Source organism: Rhinoraja longicauda, chromosome 5 (genome assembly GCF_053455715.1).
Source record: "Rhinoraja longicauda isolate Sanriku21f chromosome 5, sRhiLon1.1, whole genome shotgun sequence".
Classification (NCBI taxonomy): domain Eukaryota; kingdom Metazoa; phylum Chordata; class Chondrichthyes; order Rajiformes; family Arhynchobatidae; genus Rhinoraja; species Rhinoraja longicauda.
This window is the reverse complement of record NC_135957.1, coordinates 26,740,015-26,754,910: the sequence shown is the minus strand read 5'-3', so window position 1 is coordinate 26,754,910 and position 14,896 is coordinate 26,740,015. Positions and strand designations below refer to the sequence as shown.

At 44.2% G+C, this 14,896-nt stretch overlaps 1 protein-coding gene across 1 annotated transcript in view; it reads left to right on the top strand.

The window, feature by feature from the left end:
* The first annotated feature begins 6,067 nt into the window (after positions 1-6,067).
* lrrc1 (leucine rich repeat containing 1) overlaps positions 6,068-14,896 on the top strand; it is a 111,242-nt gene continuing 102,413 nt past the window's right edge. The window contains exon 1 of the mRNA XM_078400082.1: positions 6,068-6,656. Coding sequence (XP_078256208.1) covers positions 6,498-6,656 — 159 coding nt within the window. The 5' untranslated portion in view covers positions 6,068-6,497. The remainder of the gene's footprint in view (positions 6,657-14,896) is intronic.

The following is a 14,896-nucleotide window of genomic DNA, read 5'->3' as shown; positions in this document are numbered from 1 at the left end:
TTCTCTCCCGAGATGCTGCCTGACCTGCTGAGTTACTCCAGCATTTTGTGAATAAGAAGATCTGCAAGCTGCCTCTGCATGTCCACCAGCATAATCAAGGACCAGTTTCACCCCGGACACCCCTCTACTCCCCAACCCAATCAGGCAAGAGGTACAGATGTGTGAAAACGCATACCTCCAGATTCAGGGACAGAGAGCAGCCCTGAGCTACCATCAACCTCATTGGAGATCCTCGGACTATATATAATCGGATTTTACTGAGCTTTATCTTACACTATACGTTATTTCCTTTATCCTGTATGTGTACACTGTGTGTACAGATTGTAATCAGTATAGTCTTTCTGCTGACTGGATAAAGATATAGAGTATAGTATTTAGTGTAGGAAAATAACTGCAGATGCTGGTACAAATCGAAGGTATCACAAAATTCTGTAGTAACTCAGCAGGACAACCAACATCTAGGAGAGAGGAAATGGGTGACGTTTCGGGTCGAGACCTTTCTTCAGACTGATGTCAGGGGGCGGGACAAAGAAAATATATAGGTGGAGGGGAAGAGAGGGACAGAGGAACTATCCAAGAGTTGGAGAAGTCAATGTTCATACCGCTGGGCTGCAGGCTGCCCAAGCGAAATATGAGGTGCTGTTCCTCCAATTTCCGGTGGGCCTCACTATGGGACTGGAGGAGACCCATGACAGAAAGGTCAGACTGGGAATGGGAGGAGGAGTTGAAGTGCTCAGCCACCGGGAGATCAGGTTGGTTAAGGGGGACTGAACGAAGGTGTTGAGCGAAACAATCGCCGAGCCTGCGTTTGGTCTCGCCGATGTAGAGAAGTTAACATCTAGCGCAGCGGATACAATAGATGAGGTTGGAGGAGGTGCAGGTGAACCTCTGTCTCACCTGGAAAGACTGTTTGGGTCCTTGGATGGAGTCGAGGGGGGAAGTAAAGGGACAGGTGCTGCATCTCCTGCTGTTGCTGGGGAAAGTGCCTGGGGAGGGGGTGGTTTGGGTAGGAAGGGACGAGTGGACCAGGGAGTTACGGAGGGAACGGTCTCTGCGGAAAGCAGAAAGCGGAGGAGATGGGAAGATGTGGCCAGTAATGGGGTCCCGTTGGAGGTGATGGAAATGTTAGAGGATGATTTGTTGAATACGCTGGCTGATGGGGTGGAAGGTGAGAACGAGGGGGATTCTGTCCTTGTTACGAATGGGGGAGGGGGAGTAAGGGCGGAGCTGCAGGATATAGAGGAGGCCCTAGTGAGAGCCTCATCTATAATGGAAGAGGGGAAGCCCTGTTTCCTGATGAACGAGGACATCTCTGATGCCCTAATGTGAAGCACCTCATCCCGGGCGCAGATGCGGCATAGACAGAGGAATTGGGAGTAGGGGATAGACTTTTTGCAGGAGACAGGGTGGGAAGAAGTGTAGTCCAGATAGCTGTGGGAGTCAGTGGGTTTGTAGTAGATGTCAGTCACAAGTCTGTCTCCTGTGATGGAGATGGTGAGATCCAGAAACGGTAGGGAGATGTTGGAGATAGTCCAAGTATATTTAAGAGCAGGATCGAAATTGGTGGTGAAATGTATGAAGTCAGTGAGTTCTGCATGGGTACATGAGGTAGCACCAATACAGTCGTCAATGTAGCGGAGGTAGAATTCGGGGATGGAGCCGGTGTACATCTGGAACAGGGATTGTTCGATGGTTTGGAGGAAGTGGGAGGAGTCAAAGGAGAAGTTGTTAAGGGTAAGAACCAGCTCTGCTAGGTGGAGGAGAGTGTTAGTAGATGGGGATTGGCTGGTTCTACGGCCGAGGAAGAAACGGAGGGCTTCAAGACCATCCTTGTGGGGGATCCTTGTAGAGGTGTAGAGTGACTGGACATCCATGGTAAAGGTGAGGGAGTGGGGGCCTGGGAACCGGAAGTTATCGAGGAGAGGGAGAGCGTGTGAGGTGTCTTGGACATAGGTGGGGAGGGATTTGACCAGGGGGGATAGGATGGAGTCAAGGTAGGTGGAAATAAGTTCGGTGGGACATGAACAGGCAGAAACAATAGGTCTGCCAGGACAGTTCTGTTTATGGATTTTAGGTAGAGGTAAAATCGGGCCTTGCGGGGTTGGGGAACGATAAGGTTGGAGGCATTATAGGGGAGAGCACCGGAAATGGTGAGGTCCGTGATGGTGTTGATGATTAAGGTCTGGTGCTCGTCGGTGGGGTCATGGTCTAAGGATAAGTAGGAGAAGGTGTCTGAGAGGTGTCTGAGAGGTATAGCATTTAGATTAGTTTAGTTTATTGACATGTGTACCGAGATACAGTGAAAATATTTTTGTTGCGTGCTAACCAGTCAACGGAAAGATGATACATGATTACAACCAAGCCGTCCGCAGAATACAGGTGTATGATAAAGGGAATAACATTTAGTAAAATCCGATTAAAGATAGTCTGAGGGTCTCCGATGACGTGGACAGTAGCTCAGGACCGCTCTCTAGTTGTTGAAAAGATGGTTCAGTTGCCTGATAAAGATCGAATAAAGGTGAAGATAATGTTTAAAGATAGTCCTTGGACTCCAATGAGGTCGATGGGAGGTCATGACACTCTCTAGTTGGTGAGAGGAAGGTTCAGTTGCCTGATAACAGCTGCCCTTGGATCTGGAGGTATGCGTTTTCAAACTTCTGTACTTCTTGCCTCAACTGTGGAGGGAATGAACATGCGAAGTTGGGGTGGTCGGCATCCTTCCTCAGACGGAAAAGACAAGTGCATGAGTGCCTCAGTGAGTCAGGCAGCATCTCAGCCCTTCTTCGGACGGCAGGGTGCCGGGTTACCAAAATGTCACTGTATATTCCGCAAATGTCCATTAGGAGGTGCAAGTTAGCAACTAAATGTCCCAGCGCCGCACCTTCTCCCTCCCGAGAGAAGCAAGCACCTCCCCAGTGTGCGTATGTGACCCACGGTTGGGGCATGTGGCTGTGCGGCTGACCTTGCGTGTAACTGGAACTACACAGCTTGCAATTCCGTCCATTATTTTTTTTTGTTGCAGGGTCTAACCCGGACTCCTACTGGCTCCAGGACGTTAAACTGGCGTTGAATCCAATTTTTTCCCTCCCAATTTTATAATGCTGCAAACTGGGGGGTTTCAATTCATTTTGTCTTTTGGAGGAATCCACGTTAGAATTTATGACTTAAATGATCACGAATTTACTCAAAGCAGAGAGAGAGAGAGTGATAACTGTGGCAAACGTTAACTTTGGCCAAGGAGACGGGAGCACTCACTCGAGATTGGCGAGGTGGCCCAGCATATTCTGAACGGGTCAGGCAGCATCTCTGGAGAAAAGGACGGGGTGACCCTGATATCTGAGGAACGGTCTCGACCAGAAACGTCACCAATTCCTTTTCTATATATTGCCTTTCCCGCTGAGTTACTGCAGCATTTTGTGCCTATCTTCGGAGTAAATTAACACCTGCAATTCCTTCTTACACAGCATATTCTGAAACTCTTATAGACAATAGGTGCAGGAGTAGGCCATTCAGCCCTTCGAGCCAGCACCGCCATTCAATGCGATCATGGCTGATCACTCTCAATCAGTACCCCGTTCCTGCCTTCTCCCCATACCCCCTCACTCCGCTATCCTTAAGAGCTCTATCCAGCTCTCTCTTGAAAGCATCCAACGAACTGGCCTCCACTGCCTTCTGAGGCAGAGAATTCCACACCTTCACCACTCTCTGACTGAAAAAGTTCTTCCTCATCTCCGTTCTAAATGGCCTACCCCTTATTCTTAAACTGTGGCCCCTTGTTCTGGACTCCCCCAACATTGGGAACATGTTTCCTGCCTCTAACGTGTCCAATCCCCTAATTATCTTATATGTTTCAATAAGATCCCCCCTCGTCCTTCTAAATTCCAGTGTATACTTGTTCACAGTAACAAGCAGACAATGGCAAAGGTGTCCCACAACATCGCCCACTTTTAATATAATTGAGAATTCATCACAAACACATACGCACACAGATCTGTACTTGTACAGGTTGTTAATTAGAAATCAAGTCAGTAACAACTTAAAACAAAAAGGAGGATTGGCAAACTGCGTGGAATAAGCACGGACAAAGCAACGTTGATTTTCTTAAAAAGGGTTCGAAACCATGGTCTAAACCCGAAACGTCAGCAATCCATGTTCTCCAGAGATACTGCCTGACCCACTGAGTTAATCCAGCACTTAAACCAGCATCTGCAGCTCCTTGTGCCTACAGAGACTGTTTGGGTCCACAAATTGGAAGCAGATATGATAACAGCATTTAAGGGGCTTTTAGATAGGCACATGGATATGCAGGGAATGGAGGAATATGGATAATATGCAGGCGGTCGTACTTCCAAAATTTCTTATCCTTGGATAGAAAACATTTCATGTTTTCATTAAAAAATGCATGGAATGGATATTACACTATCTCGTCGCACGCTCTGTTGCATGCAGTTGCTTTTACGGCGCAGTTTTGTTTTACTACTCGTTGTGTAGAGATTTTGGAAAATATAATTGTGCAGTTGTTCAAGTGTTGTGTACGCCTACTGCTAAAACTTCACCTAGACGCTGTAGAGTCAAATTACGCGGGGTATAGACAGAAGTGGAATGTGACCTGCCAGCTTGATCTTGTTCCGTTGTTCATTGAGATCGACCAGGATCAGATTCGCAAAGCCCGTGTAAAAACAAAATTATCGATCTCACCGCGTTGGCTCATTTTAAAGAATTCCTACAATGAAGACGCAAGAGACTGCAGGAGCTGGAATCTGGCGCAAAACAAAAACAAACTGCGGGAATTCAGCGGGTCAAGCAGTATCTGTGGAGGAAGAGGTCGGTGTTTAGGGTTGGAACCCTTGTTCAGAAAAGCTTTTCCTCTCAGATCCATAGCTATTATCCCGAGATTCTGCCCAATGGTTCTGAACTCTCCCCAACTATTCCCAAGAGAACACTCTGCCAATCGTAGTTTGGAGAAAATTGAGTCTGAAGAAGGGTCCTACCCCAAACGTCACCTATCCATGTCCTCCAGAGATGCTGTCTGACCTGTTGAGTTATTCCATCATCTACAGTTCCGTTTCACCAAATTTAGGAATACTCAGCACTTGTGCAAAGAGGAAGTTACCTCTCAATGGACTCAAATATTGCCCGTTTTTCTCTCCACAGCCAATGCCTTGACCAGAGGAATGTTTCCAGTGTTTTCTGTTTTTATATGAGATTGTCAACTTTTGAGGGTTTTTTAAATTTTACTGCCAGTCGAGAAATAGAAACATGGAAACATAGAAAACAGGTGTAGGAGTAGGCCATTCGGCCCTTCGAGTCAGCACCGCCATTCAACATGACCATGGCTGATCATCCACAATCAGTACCCCGTTCCTTCTTTTTCCCTATATCCCTTGATTCCTTTAGCCCTAAGAGCTAAATCTAACTCTCTCTTGAAAACATCCATTGAATTTTTTCCACTGCCTTCAGTGGCAGAGAATTCCACAGATTCACAACTCTGGGTGAAAACGTTTTTCCTCATCTCAGTTCTAAATGGCCTAAATTCTTAAACTGTGACCCCTGGTTCTGGACTCCCCCAACATCGAGTACATTTTTCCTGTATTTACCCTGTCCAATCATCTGAATTTTTATATGTTTCTAGTAAAAAAATTATATGTTTCTACATTTCGGATCGAGACCCTTCTTCAGGAGAAGGGTGTCGACCAGAAGGGTCCGAAGAAGGGTCTCGACTCGAAACGTCACCCATTCCTTCTCTCCTGGGATGCTGCCTGACCTGCTGAGTTACTCCAGCATTTTGTGAATAAATCGATTTGTACCAGCATCTGCAGTTATTTTCTTATGCTGTTAAAGACCAAACACGCGGTTCTTCTCCTGAATTGCTCGCTGCACCTGCAAATAATGCAATGGTCTCCAACTTTTAGCTAGCCTGGTCACCATGTGAAGGAGAAGAAGCAAGCGCTGTAGTGGGAGGCGTGCACTAAGGCGATCAGAAACACAGGCTCGCCTCGGTTTTATTTCCAAATCTCCCCGCACACACACGCACACACACACACAGGCACAGGCTGGCCTCCGGGAATGTTGACGTCAGCTGGAAAGAGGGAGTGTATGTTCCGGTTCAGGAACTAGAAGGCGGAGGAAACTGTGGAGGAGACGGCAACAAAACACAAATTAAAAGAGCGGAGGAGATCATGTAAAGTGGAAAGAAGGAAGGCAAAGCGCAGTGCAAAAATTCATCTCACCCAGAGCAACAGGAGGGAGACGTGCAAAGCAAAGCAAAGCAAAGCAAAGCGAGCCCGTGGCTTTTAACTCGACTTATTTATGTGGAGATTAATGTGTGTGTTATTTCACTTTGCTCTCCGCCCTCCTTGCTTGTTGTGTTGCGGGAGGCGGGCGGACTGTGTTGCCTGAGAGCAGCGCTCCTCCATCCATCCATCCATCCATCCATCCATCCGAGCAGCCCAGTGCCCTGCATTACCCCGAGCCCACCTCCCCCTGGATCCGGGACCATGTTCAACTGCATCCCTCTCTGGCGGTGCAACCGGCACGTCGAGGTGGTGGACAAGCGGCATTGCTCGCTCCTCGCCGTCCCCGACGAGATCTATCGCTACAGCCGCAGCCTGGAAGAGCTGCTGCTCGATGCCAACCAACTGCGGGAATTGCCCAAAGTAAGTAAGCGACCGGCTTGCCCCCCCCCCCCCCCCCTGGTCCCGCATCGCCGCCTCCCCCCCCCCCCCCTTTTGTTTTGCTTGCTCCGGCCGCTTCGCCTCTGCTTTCCCAGCGCTAAACTAACTTTGTTTTGTAAGTGAGAGAGCGAGAGAGAGAGAAAGAGAGAAAGAAAAAGTGGGCCGGGTAATGCTTTGCAGTGATTCCACCTACTGTTGTGGATGTTGCCCAATGTACCTTCCTCAAAGCAAAGCTTGTACCTGCTCTGCACCACACGACTGCCTCTGCAGAGGAAAAGTTCACTCCGGCAAACAAAAAGTTTTAAAAGCCTGGGGTGGGTGGGGTGAGGAAGATTATCAAGGTATCAGTTTCATGTTTAGATGTTTGTCCTATTTCTTGGAAGTGAAGTGTTGGCATGTTTTAAGGTGTGCAGCTTTGTAAGCGAACATTGAAAATGTCAAATACCTGGTGAAGTTGAGTTTTGAAAATCTAATTCCAGGGGCTGGAAATATGTTTTTTTTAAAAGTAAAAATGCTGGAAGGCGGCATCTGTCGAAAGGGAAACGTTTAAAGTGTCAAATGGGACACTCTTGGTCAGAACTGGGAAAACGATGGTGTTTTAATTGGCAGTAAAAAAGAGTAAAGAAGTTGGGAGGTCAAGTTACAGTTGGATAAGACGTTGGTGAGACTGCATTTAGAATATTGTGTTCAGTTCTGGGCATCATGTTATAGGAAAGATTTTGTCAAGCTTGAAAGGGTTCAGAAAAGATTTACGAGGATGTTGCCAGGACTAGAGGGTGTGAGCTATCGGGAGAGACTGAGTAGGCTGGGTCTCTATTCCTTGGAGCGCAGGAGGATGAGGGATGATCTTATAGAGGCGTATAAAATCATGAGAGGAATAGATCGGGTAGATGCACAGAATCTCTTGCCCAGAGGGAAATCGAGGACCAGAGGACACAGGTTCAAGATGAAGTGGGAAAAAATTATTAACAGGAATCTGAGGGGTAACTTTTTCACACAAAAGTTGGTGGGGTGTATGGAACAAGCTGCCAGAGGAGGTAGTTGAGGCTGGGACTATCCCAATGTTTAAGAAACAGTTAGACAGGTACATGGATAAGACAGGTTAGGAGGGATATGGACCATGTGCAGGCAGGTGGGACTAGTGTAGCTGGGACATGTTGGCCAGTGTGGGCAAGTTCGGCTGAAGGGCCTATTTCCACACTGTATCACTCTATGACTCTAAAAATTGTCTTGGGTTAGTTTACTTAAGGATATCTCTGTATGGTATTTATTGATTTGCATATTGGTGGAAATCATGTTGTGCATTGACTCAGGAATGTAAATGTGTTTTATCCATCCACGTTGACAAAGGCAGAATTGATTTGGTGATGCCTGCCACTGAGGTCAGGTGAGACCAAGGACAGACAGGATGGTTGCAGACCCTTCCCTCATCTCTGGGATGCGGTATTACAACTTGTTCTGGTTGGAGGGTAAGATTTCTTCTCTTGTTCGCAGGTTTGTTTAGCATAGAGCCAATCCTGTTCCAGCTGCTCGGGTCCAAGCAGAAAGGTGCTAGTCACTGTTTATTTTTATAGGGGGGGGGGGGGGGGGGGTTGTGTGGAAGTGGTATTTTAAAGTATCTGATTAACTGTACCAAAGTACGAGGTGCCATTGTATCTGACTTTGCATTTAAACTGTTCTTGATTTTGATGGCTCTTGCCTGGAAAGAAAAATTTGTGAGGAAGTTTATCCTAAATTAAACGGGCGGTAAAATGGAGCAGCTGGTAGAGCTGCTGCTTCAAAGCACCTGCAACCCAGGTTCAATCCTGACCTTGAACGCTGTGTGTGTGGAGTTTGCATGTTCTCCCTGTGACGGCGTGGGTTTCCTTCAGGTGCTCTGGTTTCCTCTAGCATCCCAAAGTCGTGAGGGTGTGTAGGTTAATCAGACTTTGTGTGGACATGTGCACTGTCCAGTTAGGGGCTATATGACCCCTAATGATGAACCAGAAATATAATATGAAAAGCTGTCAGTACAGGCTTGATAGAGGATGGGCATATTGACCAGTGATGGCACAGTGGTGCAGCTGGTAGCGTCAGAGACCCGTGTCAACCCTTTCCTTGAGTGCTGTCTGTGTGGAGTTTGCAAGATCTCCCTGTGACTGTGTGTGTTACCTGCAGGTTTCTGGTTTCCTCCCACATCTCAAAGACTGTCCCAATTTGCCTCTTGGGTGGAAAAAATGTCTCTAATGTGTAGGGAGTGGATATGAAAATAGGATAACATAGAAGTAATGTTCTTATAGGGGACCTGAGAAGTGCGTTTTTTTTTTGTTCCATGCAGAGTGTAGATGAGATGTGGAGTGCACTGCCAGAGGAGGTGGTGGAATCATATGCGATTACTCGGTTTCAGAGACATTTAGAAGGCGATTTAAATGGGTAAGACAGAGAAAGATACAGACTCGTATCTAGATGGGCAAATGGGATTAGTAGGGATGGGCAAAAATATTGGTATGGACCTGGTGGGTTGTAAAGCCCATTTCTATGCTCCGGCTGTATAAATAAGTGGAGGGGGATAGGGGCAGGGATGCCTTAAAAAATAGGGACTAAAGATGTAATGGTATCCAATGGTATAGAGTCACAAATCACTAAATGTAGCAAGTCATTCTGAGGGCACTAATCCTAAAACTAACTGGTGGAAACAAAGCACTAGTGTTCATTTGTTGAGACATACAAATCAAAAGCATTGACATTATGTCTTACTTGACATTAGTTGGTCCAGGTATACCATAAATATTTGATCGCTATAGGAAGGGTTAAAAAAAAAACATATGAAAAATTTACAAATTTAACACTTGAGCAGTATATGTATTGGGTTATCATTGTCATGTGTACCGAGATACAGTGATCAACTTTGTTTTGCGTGTGATCTCAGCAAATCGTACCGTATATGAACATATCTACTAGTGCAAAAGAGAAAATAAACAGTGCAGAATATCGTGCTTTAGCTGCAGAGAATGTGCATATTTATAAAAAGCATGTGATCTGCAACGAGGTAGACTGAAAGATCTGGAATTAATTGAGAATCTTACATTAATCAGCAAAGGGGAAGACTTAAGGGGTGACCTGCTAGAAATCCAGAGTTCGAGGAGGGGTCCAAACTGTGACAATGGAGGTCCATGCAATTGAGAAATATCATTGCAGGCAGTGTCTTGAGTAAAGACTGGAGGGTTCCATAAGTCGATTCTGTTCACAAGATGAAAAATACACAGTCAATTGTTTTAGTTGCCATACCTCCACTGTATTGTAATGAATGGTATCAAAAGCACTGATATAGAATAATAGAGAGAGAGAGAGAGTGTGTTCTGTCACTCATAGGAATTAACACATGTATGTACGTGCATCAGACTTATTGATTTAATAATATTATGTGAGCTTGTTTGTATGTAGAGGATGTCCTTAAGTCCGATGTTTATTAACCTGGGGATAGCCCGTAGTAATACCAAAACTGAAATTTGCATGCCTCTACATTTGAACACTAGTTATTTATTTAATATTATTTCCTTTACTTACTGCCCCAGTGATGCCACAAAAGGCATCCGCAGAGATTCCAGCAGAATGATTGGAAATGGATAATGAGTCTTTGTGGATGCTAGTCTTTACACTAGGTAGTGCAGAGCTGAGGTTTATTGTTCTGGGTAAGACCACATGGTATTCTAATTTGGGGAAAGCCAACACCATTGACATTTGTTTGGTCTGACTGCTGGCAGCTTGGAGTTTGATAGTTTGTAACCAAAGAAAATGTCATTACCTTTTTAAAATCTTGTCCAAAGCATGTCTGTAAATAATAAAATACCAAGCTATTTTATTATGTGTGGCTGCCTCTTCACAAAAGAATGTATGAGGTGGAAATTTGTTGTAATGACTTTGGTGTTATGTTTTGTTTGTTGAAGATGGAGAGTGATTCATTCTTGTATTGAAGGAGATTTCCTCATTAACTATCACGGGTTGTGGTTGTGAAAAACTTCCTTGTGTGTAGTAGGCATTAAAGTTATCTGTAGAAACAAAGAACTGCAGATGCTGGTTTACAGAAAAGGCACAAAGTGCTGGATTAACTTGCGGGTCAGGCAGCATCTCTGGAGAACATGGATAGGTGATGTTTCAGTTTGGGACCCTTCTTGTGGTGTGAGGAATCATCCTCGTCAACACAGCATTTTGTGTCTATCTAAGGAACTGCGGATGCTGGCTTACAAAAAAGACACAAAATGCTGGAGTAACTCAGCACGCCAGGCAGCATCCCTGGAGAACATGGATAGGTGACATTTCAGGTCGGGGTACTTATTCAGACTTTGTCACCTAAAATTATCTGGTGTGTTTGCGGTTGTGGTTGTTCCTGTGGAGAACAGTTTTAGCACATTGAAAATACAAAACCTAAGGTGTTGAAATATTTTGCTGCTGTGTGACTTTAAGTAAAAATGAAACATTAGGCAACTTTAACATTCTGTAACGAGTGATTGCTAATACTTTAACCATAGATAATTAGCTGATGTATCACTTGGCAGTTGCGAGTGTAAAAAGAAGCTGGGAACTTAAATTAAAAATCTCTCTCCATGTACTCGCCCTTAATGGAATCTGCAGTAAATGCCAATCTGCATAAAATTATTAAAAGATGTGTATAATTATGAAAATATCAATTTAAGTGTTTATTTCTTCACATTACTTTGGAACAATTGGGGGTTATAAAAATGTACTTGCTGTGCAATGCAAATTGAAGACTCGTGCACCAATAGTTACATACTGTTCAGGTTACAGAAATTCACCCTAAAATTTTTTTCACAAATTATGGAGTTTTTTGTGTATATGGTAAATAAATTAACATAAATATTTTTCTTCAACTCATGTCGCATGTGCAGCTTTGCACTTTGCGCTACGGAAAATAGTGATGCATCCCTTTTTCAAAGACTGCAACCCCTCCCCACTCCTGTAACACAGGTGTCACCTATAATTGAATTTACACAATGCTGTTTTCTGTGCCAAAGTTAAATTGGTATAAATGCCAGAAAAAAAATGGCTTGGACTCATCTCATGTCATTGAACCATTGTTGTACATTTTGGAAGCTCCAGTGAAATGAGAAGCCAACAATGTACAGCGATATGCAAGCAATGAAAGTGAGGCTGAAGGAGCAAAGTTCCTTCGTCTTTGCGTACTGAGTGAAGCCAATAAAGATCTGTTGATGTTGATCTGGGCATGGTTGGGAGGGCTGGGTTGGAGCAATGGCTCCTGCAAAGCTATATTGCATTTATAGTGTCTTCATCAGAGTAGTTTTTGCTTCCAAAGGAATAGTCAGGATAACACACAACTACTGAGAGACACCAGCCACGTACTAGCAGAAGTTAGGCAGAGATCTGAGGTGCAAAGAGACTTGGGAATGCTGGTGTAGGATTCCAAAAAGGTTAATTTGTAGGTCGATTTGGTAGTAAGGAAGGCAAATGCAATGTTAGCATTCATTTCGAGATGACTAGAAGAGAACAGAAAGGATGCAATGCTGAGGCTTTATAAGGCACTGGTCAGATCTCCTTTGGACTATTATGAGCAGTTTTGGGCCCCATATCTGTGAAAAGCTAGTGTTGAAGAGGATCCGGAAGAGTTTTATGAGAATGATCCCGGGGACGATTGGGTTAACATATGATGAGTGTTTGATAGCTCTGGGCATGTACTCGCTAGAGTGTAGAAGAATGATAGGGGATCTCATTGAAACCTACGAAATATTGAAAGGCCTCGATAGAGTAGATGTGAAGAGGATGTTTCTTGTTGTGGGAGAATGTAAGAGCAGAGGGCACAGCCTCAGAATAAAAGGACGTACCTTTAGGATGGAGATGTGGAGGAATTTCTTTAGCCAGTGGGTGGTGAATCTCTGGAATTCATTGCTACAGATGACTGCGGAGGTCATCATTGGGTACTTTTAAAGCAAAGATTGATAGGTTATTGATTAATAAGGGTGTTAAGCATTACCGAGAGAAGGCAGGAGAGTGGGATTGAGAGGGAAAAATAGATCGGACATGATCAAATGGTGGTGCTGACTTGATGGGCCAACTGGCCTAATTCTGCTCCTGTGTCTTGTGATGTATACATAAAACATTAAACGTTCACTCATTGCATAGTCAAAAGTACACTATCCCTGATGCAAGGCAAGGTCGTTTTTGAGAGACAGGACTACTGGTCTTGGGGGTAGCATTCTGCTCCAACAATAGTGGATAAAATGTCTGATAAAACACAATCCTACTGTTCAGAAATCCCAATTGTTCAGTTTTTTTGCTTTTTTATTATGGGGTATTGTGTGTAAATTGATGATAAAAAAAAAGAATTTAATCCTGTTTAAAATAATGCTGTAACGTAACAAAATGTGGAAAATGTGAAGAGGTTTGAATACTTTTTGAATGCACTGTACCTGCATGTGATCCATGCCCCTCCATTCCCTGCAAAGTCCTGAGCGTGCTGGGCTATCAGACATTTACTAGGGTTGTCTGTGCTTTGAAACTGCTCTCCTGTCAACCAGTTTGCTGTAGCCACCACAAAGTGAGTAATTATTGTAAGAGTTATGTCTATTAAGACAATAGACAATAGGTGCAGGAGTAGGCCATTCGGCCCTTCGAGCCAGCACTGCCATTCAATGTGATCATGGCTGATCATTCTCAATCAGTACCCCGTTCCTGCTTTCTCCCCATACCCCCTGACTCCGCTATCCTTAAGAGCTCTATCTAGCTCTCTTGAATGTATTCAGAGAATTGGCCTCCACTGCCCTCTGAGGCAGAGAATTCCACAGATTCACAACTCTCTGACTAAAAAAGTTTTTCCTCATCTCAGTTCTAAATGGCCTACCCCTTATTCTTAAACTGTGGCTCCTGGTTCTGGACTCCCCCAACATTGGGAACATGTTTCCTGCCTCTAACGTGTCCAACCCCTTAATAATCTTATACGTATTGATAGCTCTACACTTTTAACTTGCTTTTTAAAACATGTCACGCAGCGTTATGGTAATTTTTCCTGCGAAGTAGTTATTATCTTCAACAATAAAGTCAAAACAAAAATCATAGATTTTGTTAACATAGATTGCAAAATGTATTTAACTTCTACAGAATGACGATTGCAATCTGATGAGAAATGAATGCATCCTCTGTGCCTTCACTCAAGCAGAGATATATAAAACGCCAAACCAGAGAGGTCACTTGTCAGGTTTGTGAAAGAGAAAAAAATGAGAATGTACTAAAATACGAATGACAAGATAAGCATTTGGTCACGAGCATGATGTTATCACCTTCGTGGCCATGACCCACACACCCAGCACATACACTGTATTTTGGTCACCTAATATTTGTTGAATTCTGCATTGAAACATAATCTACTACAGTAAACATGCAATACTCTTAACATGCAATAATATCAGGCTCGATAACATTGGGTTGTTTTGTCGTTAGTATTTTGTACATTCTAATTTTTTCTCGTGCAGAAGCCTCACAAGAAACTTTGCAGGTTTGGTGTATTTTTTTCTCTTGAGGGAAGGAAAAGGCCCAGAGAATGCATTTAATTCTCACCAGAATGCAATCATCTTTCTGTAGAAGTTAAATACGTTTTGTAAATTACAACATGATTCCAATAACACCCACAATGTGTGGTGCTCTGATGGTCCAATGCTGTGATGTGTCATGGAGACGTACAGGACTAAAACAGGCCTTTTGGCCCACTGTGTCCATGCTGTTAATTGAAGACTTTTGTATGCTACGCTCATGTGCTGCAACTGGGAACAGACACAAAAAGCTGGAGTAATGCAGGGGGTTAGGCAACACCTCTGTTATTAAAAAATGACGTTTCGGATCGAGACCCTTCTTCAGACTGAGAGTCGGGGAAAAGGGGAACGAGAGATATAGACGGTTGTTAGGACAAATGAATGGAAGATATGCAAAAAGCAACGATAATCAAGGACACTTGGAGCCCACAATGGTCCATTGTTGCCTGGGGGATGGGTGATAACAATTCATACAGACAGTGGAACACAACAGTCCACTCTGACCAATCACCTGTTCAGACTGGTTCTATCCTAAACACTAAGAATGATTTACAAAGGCCAATTAACCTACAAACCTGCATGTCTTTGGGTTGTAGAAGGAACTGGAGCACCTGGACAAAACCCACACAATCACAGAGAGAACGTACAAACTCCATACTGACAGCACCCGTAGTCAGGATTGAA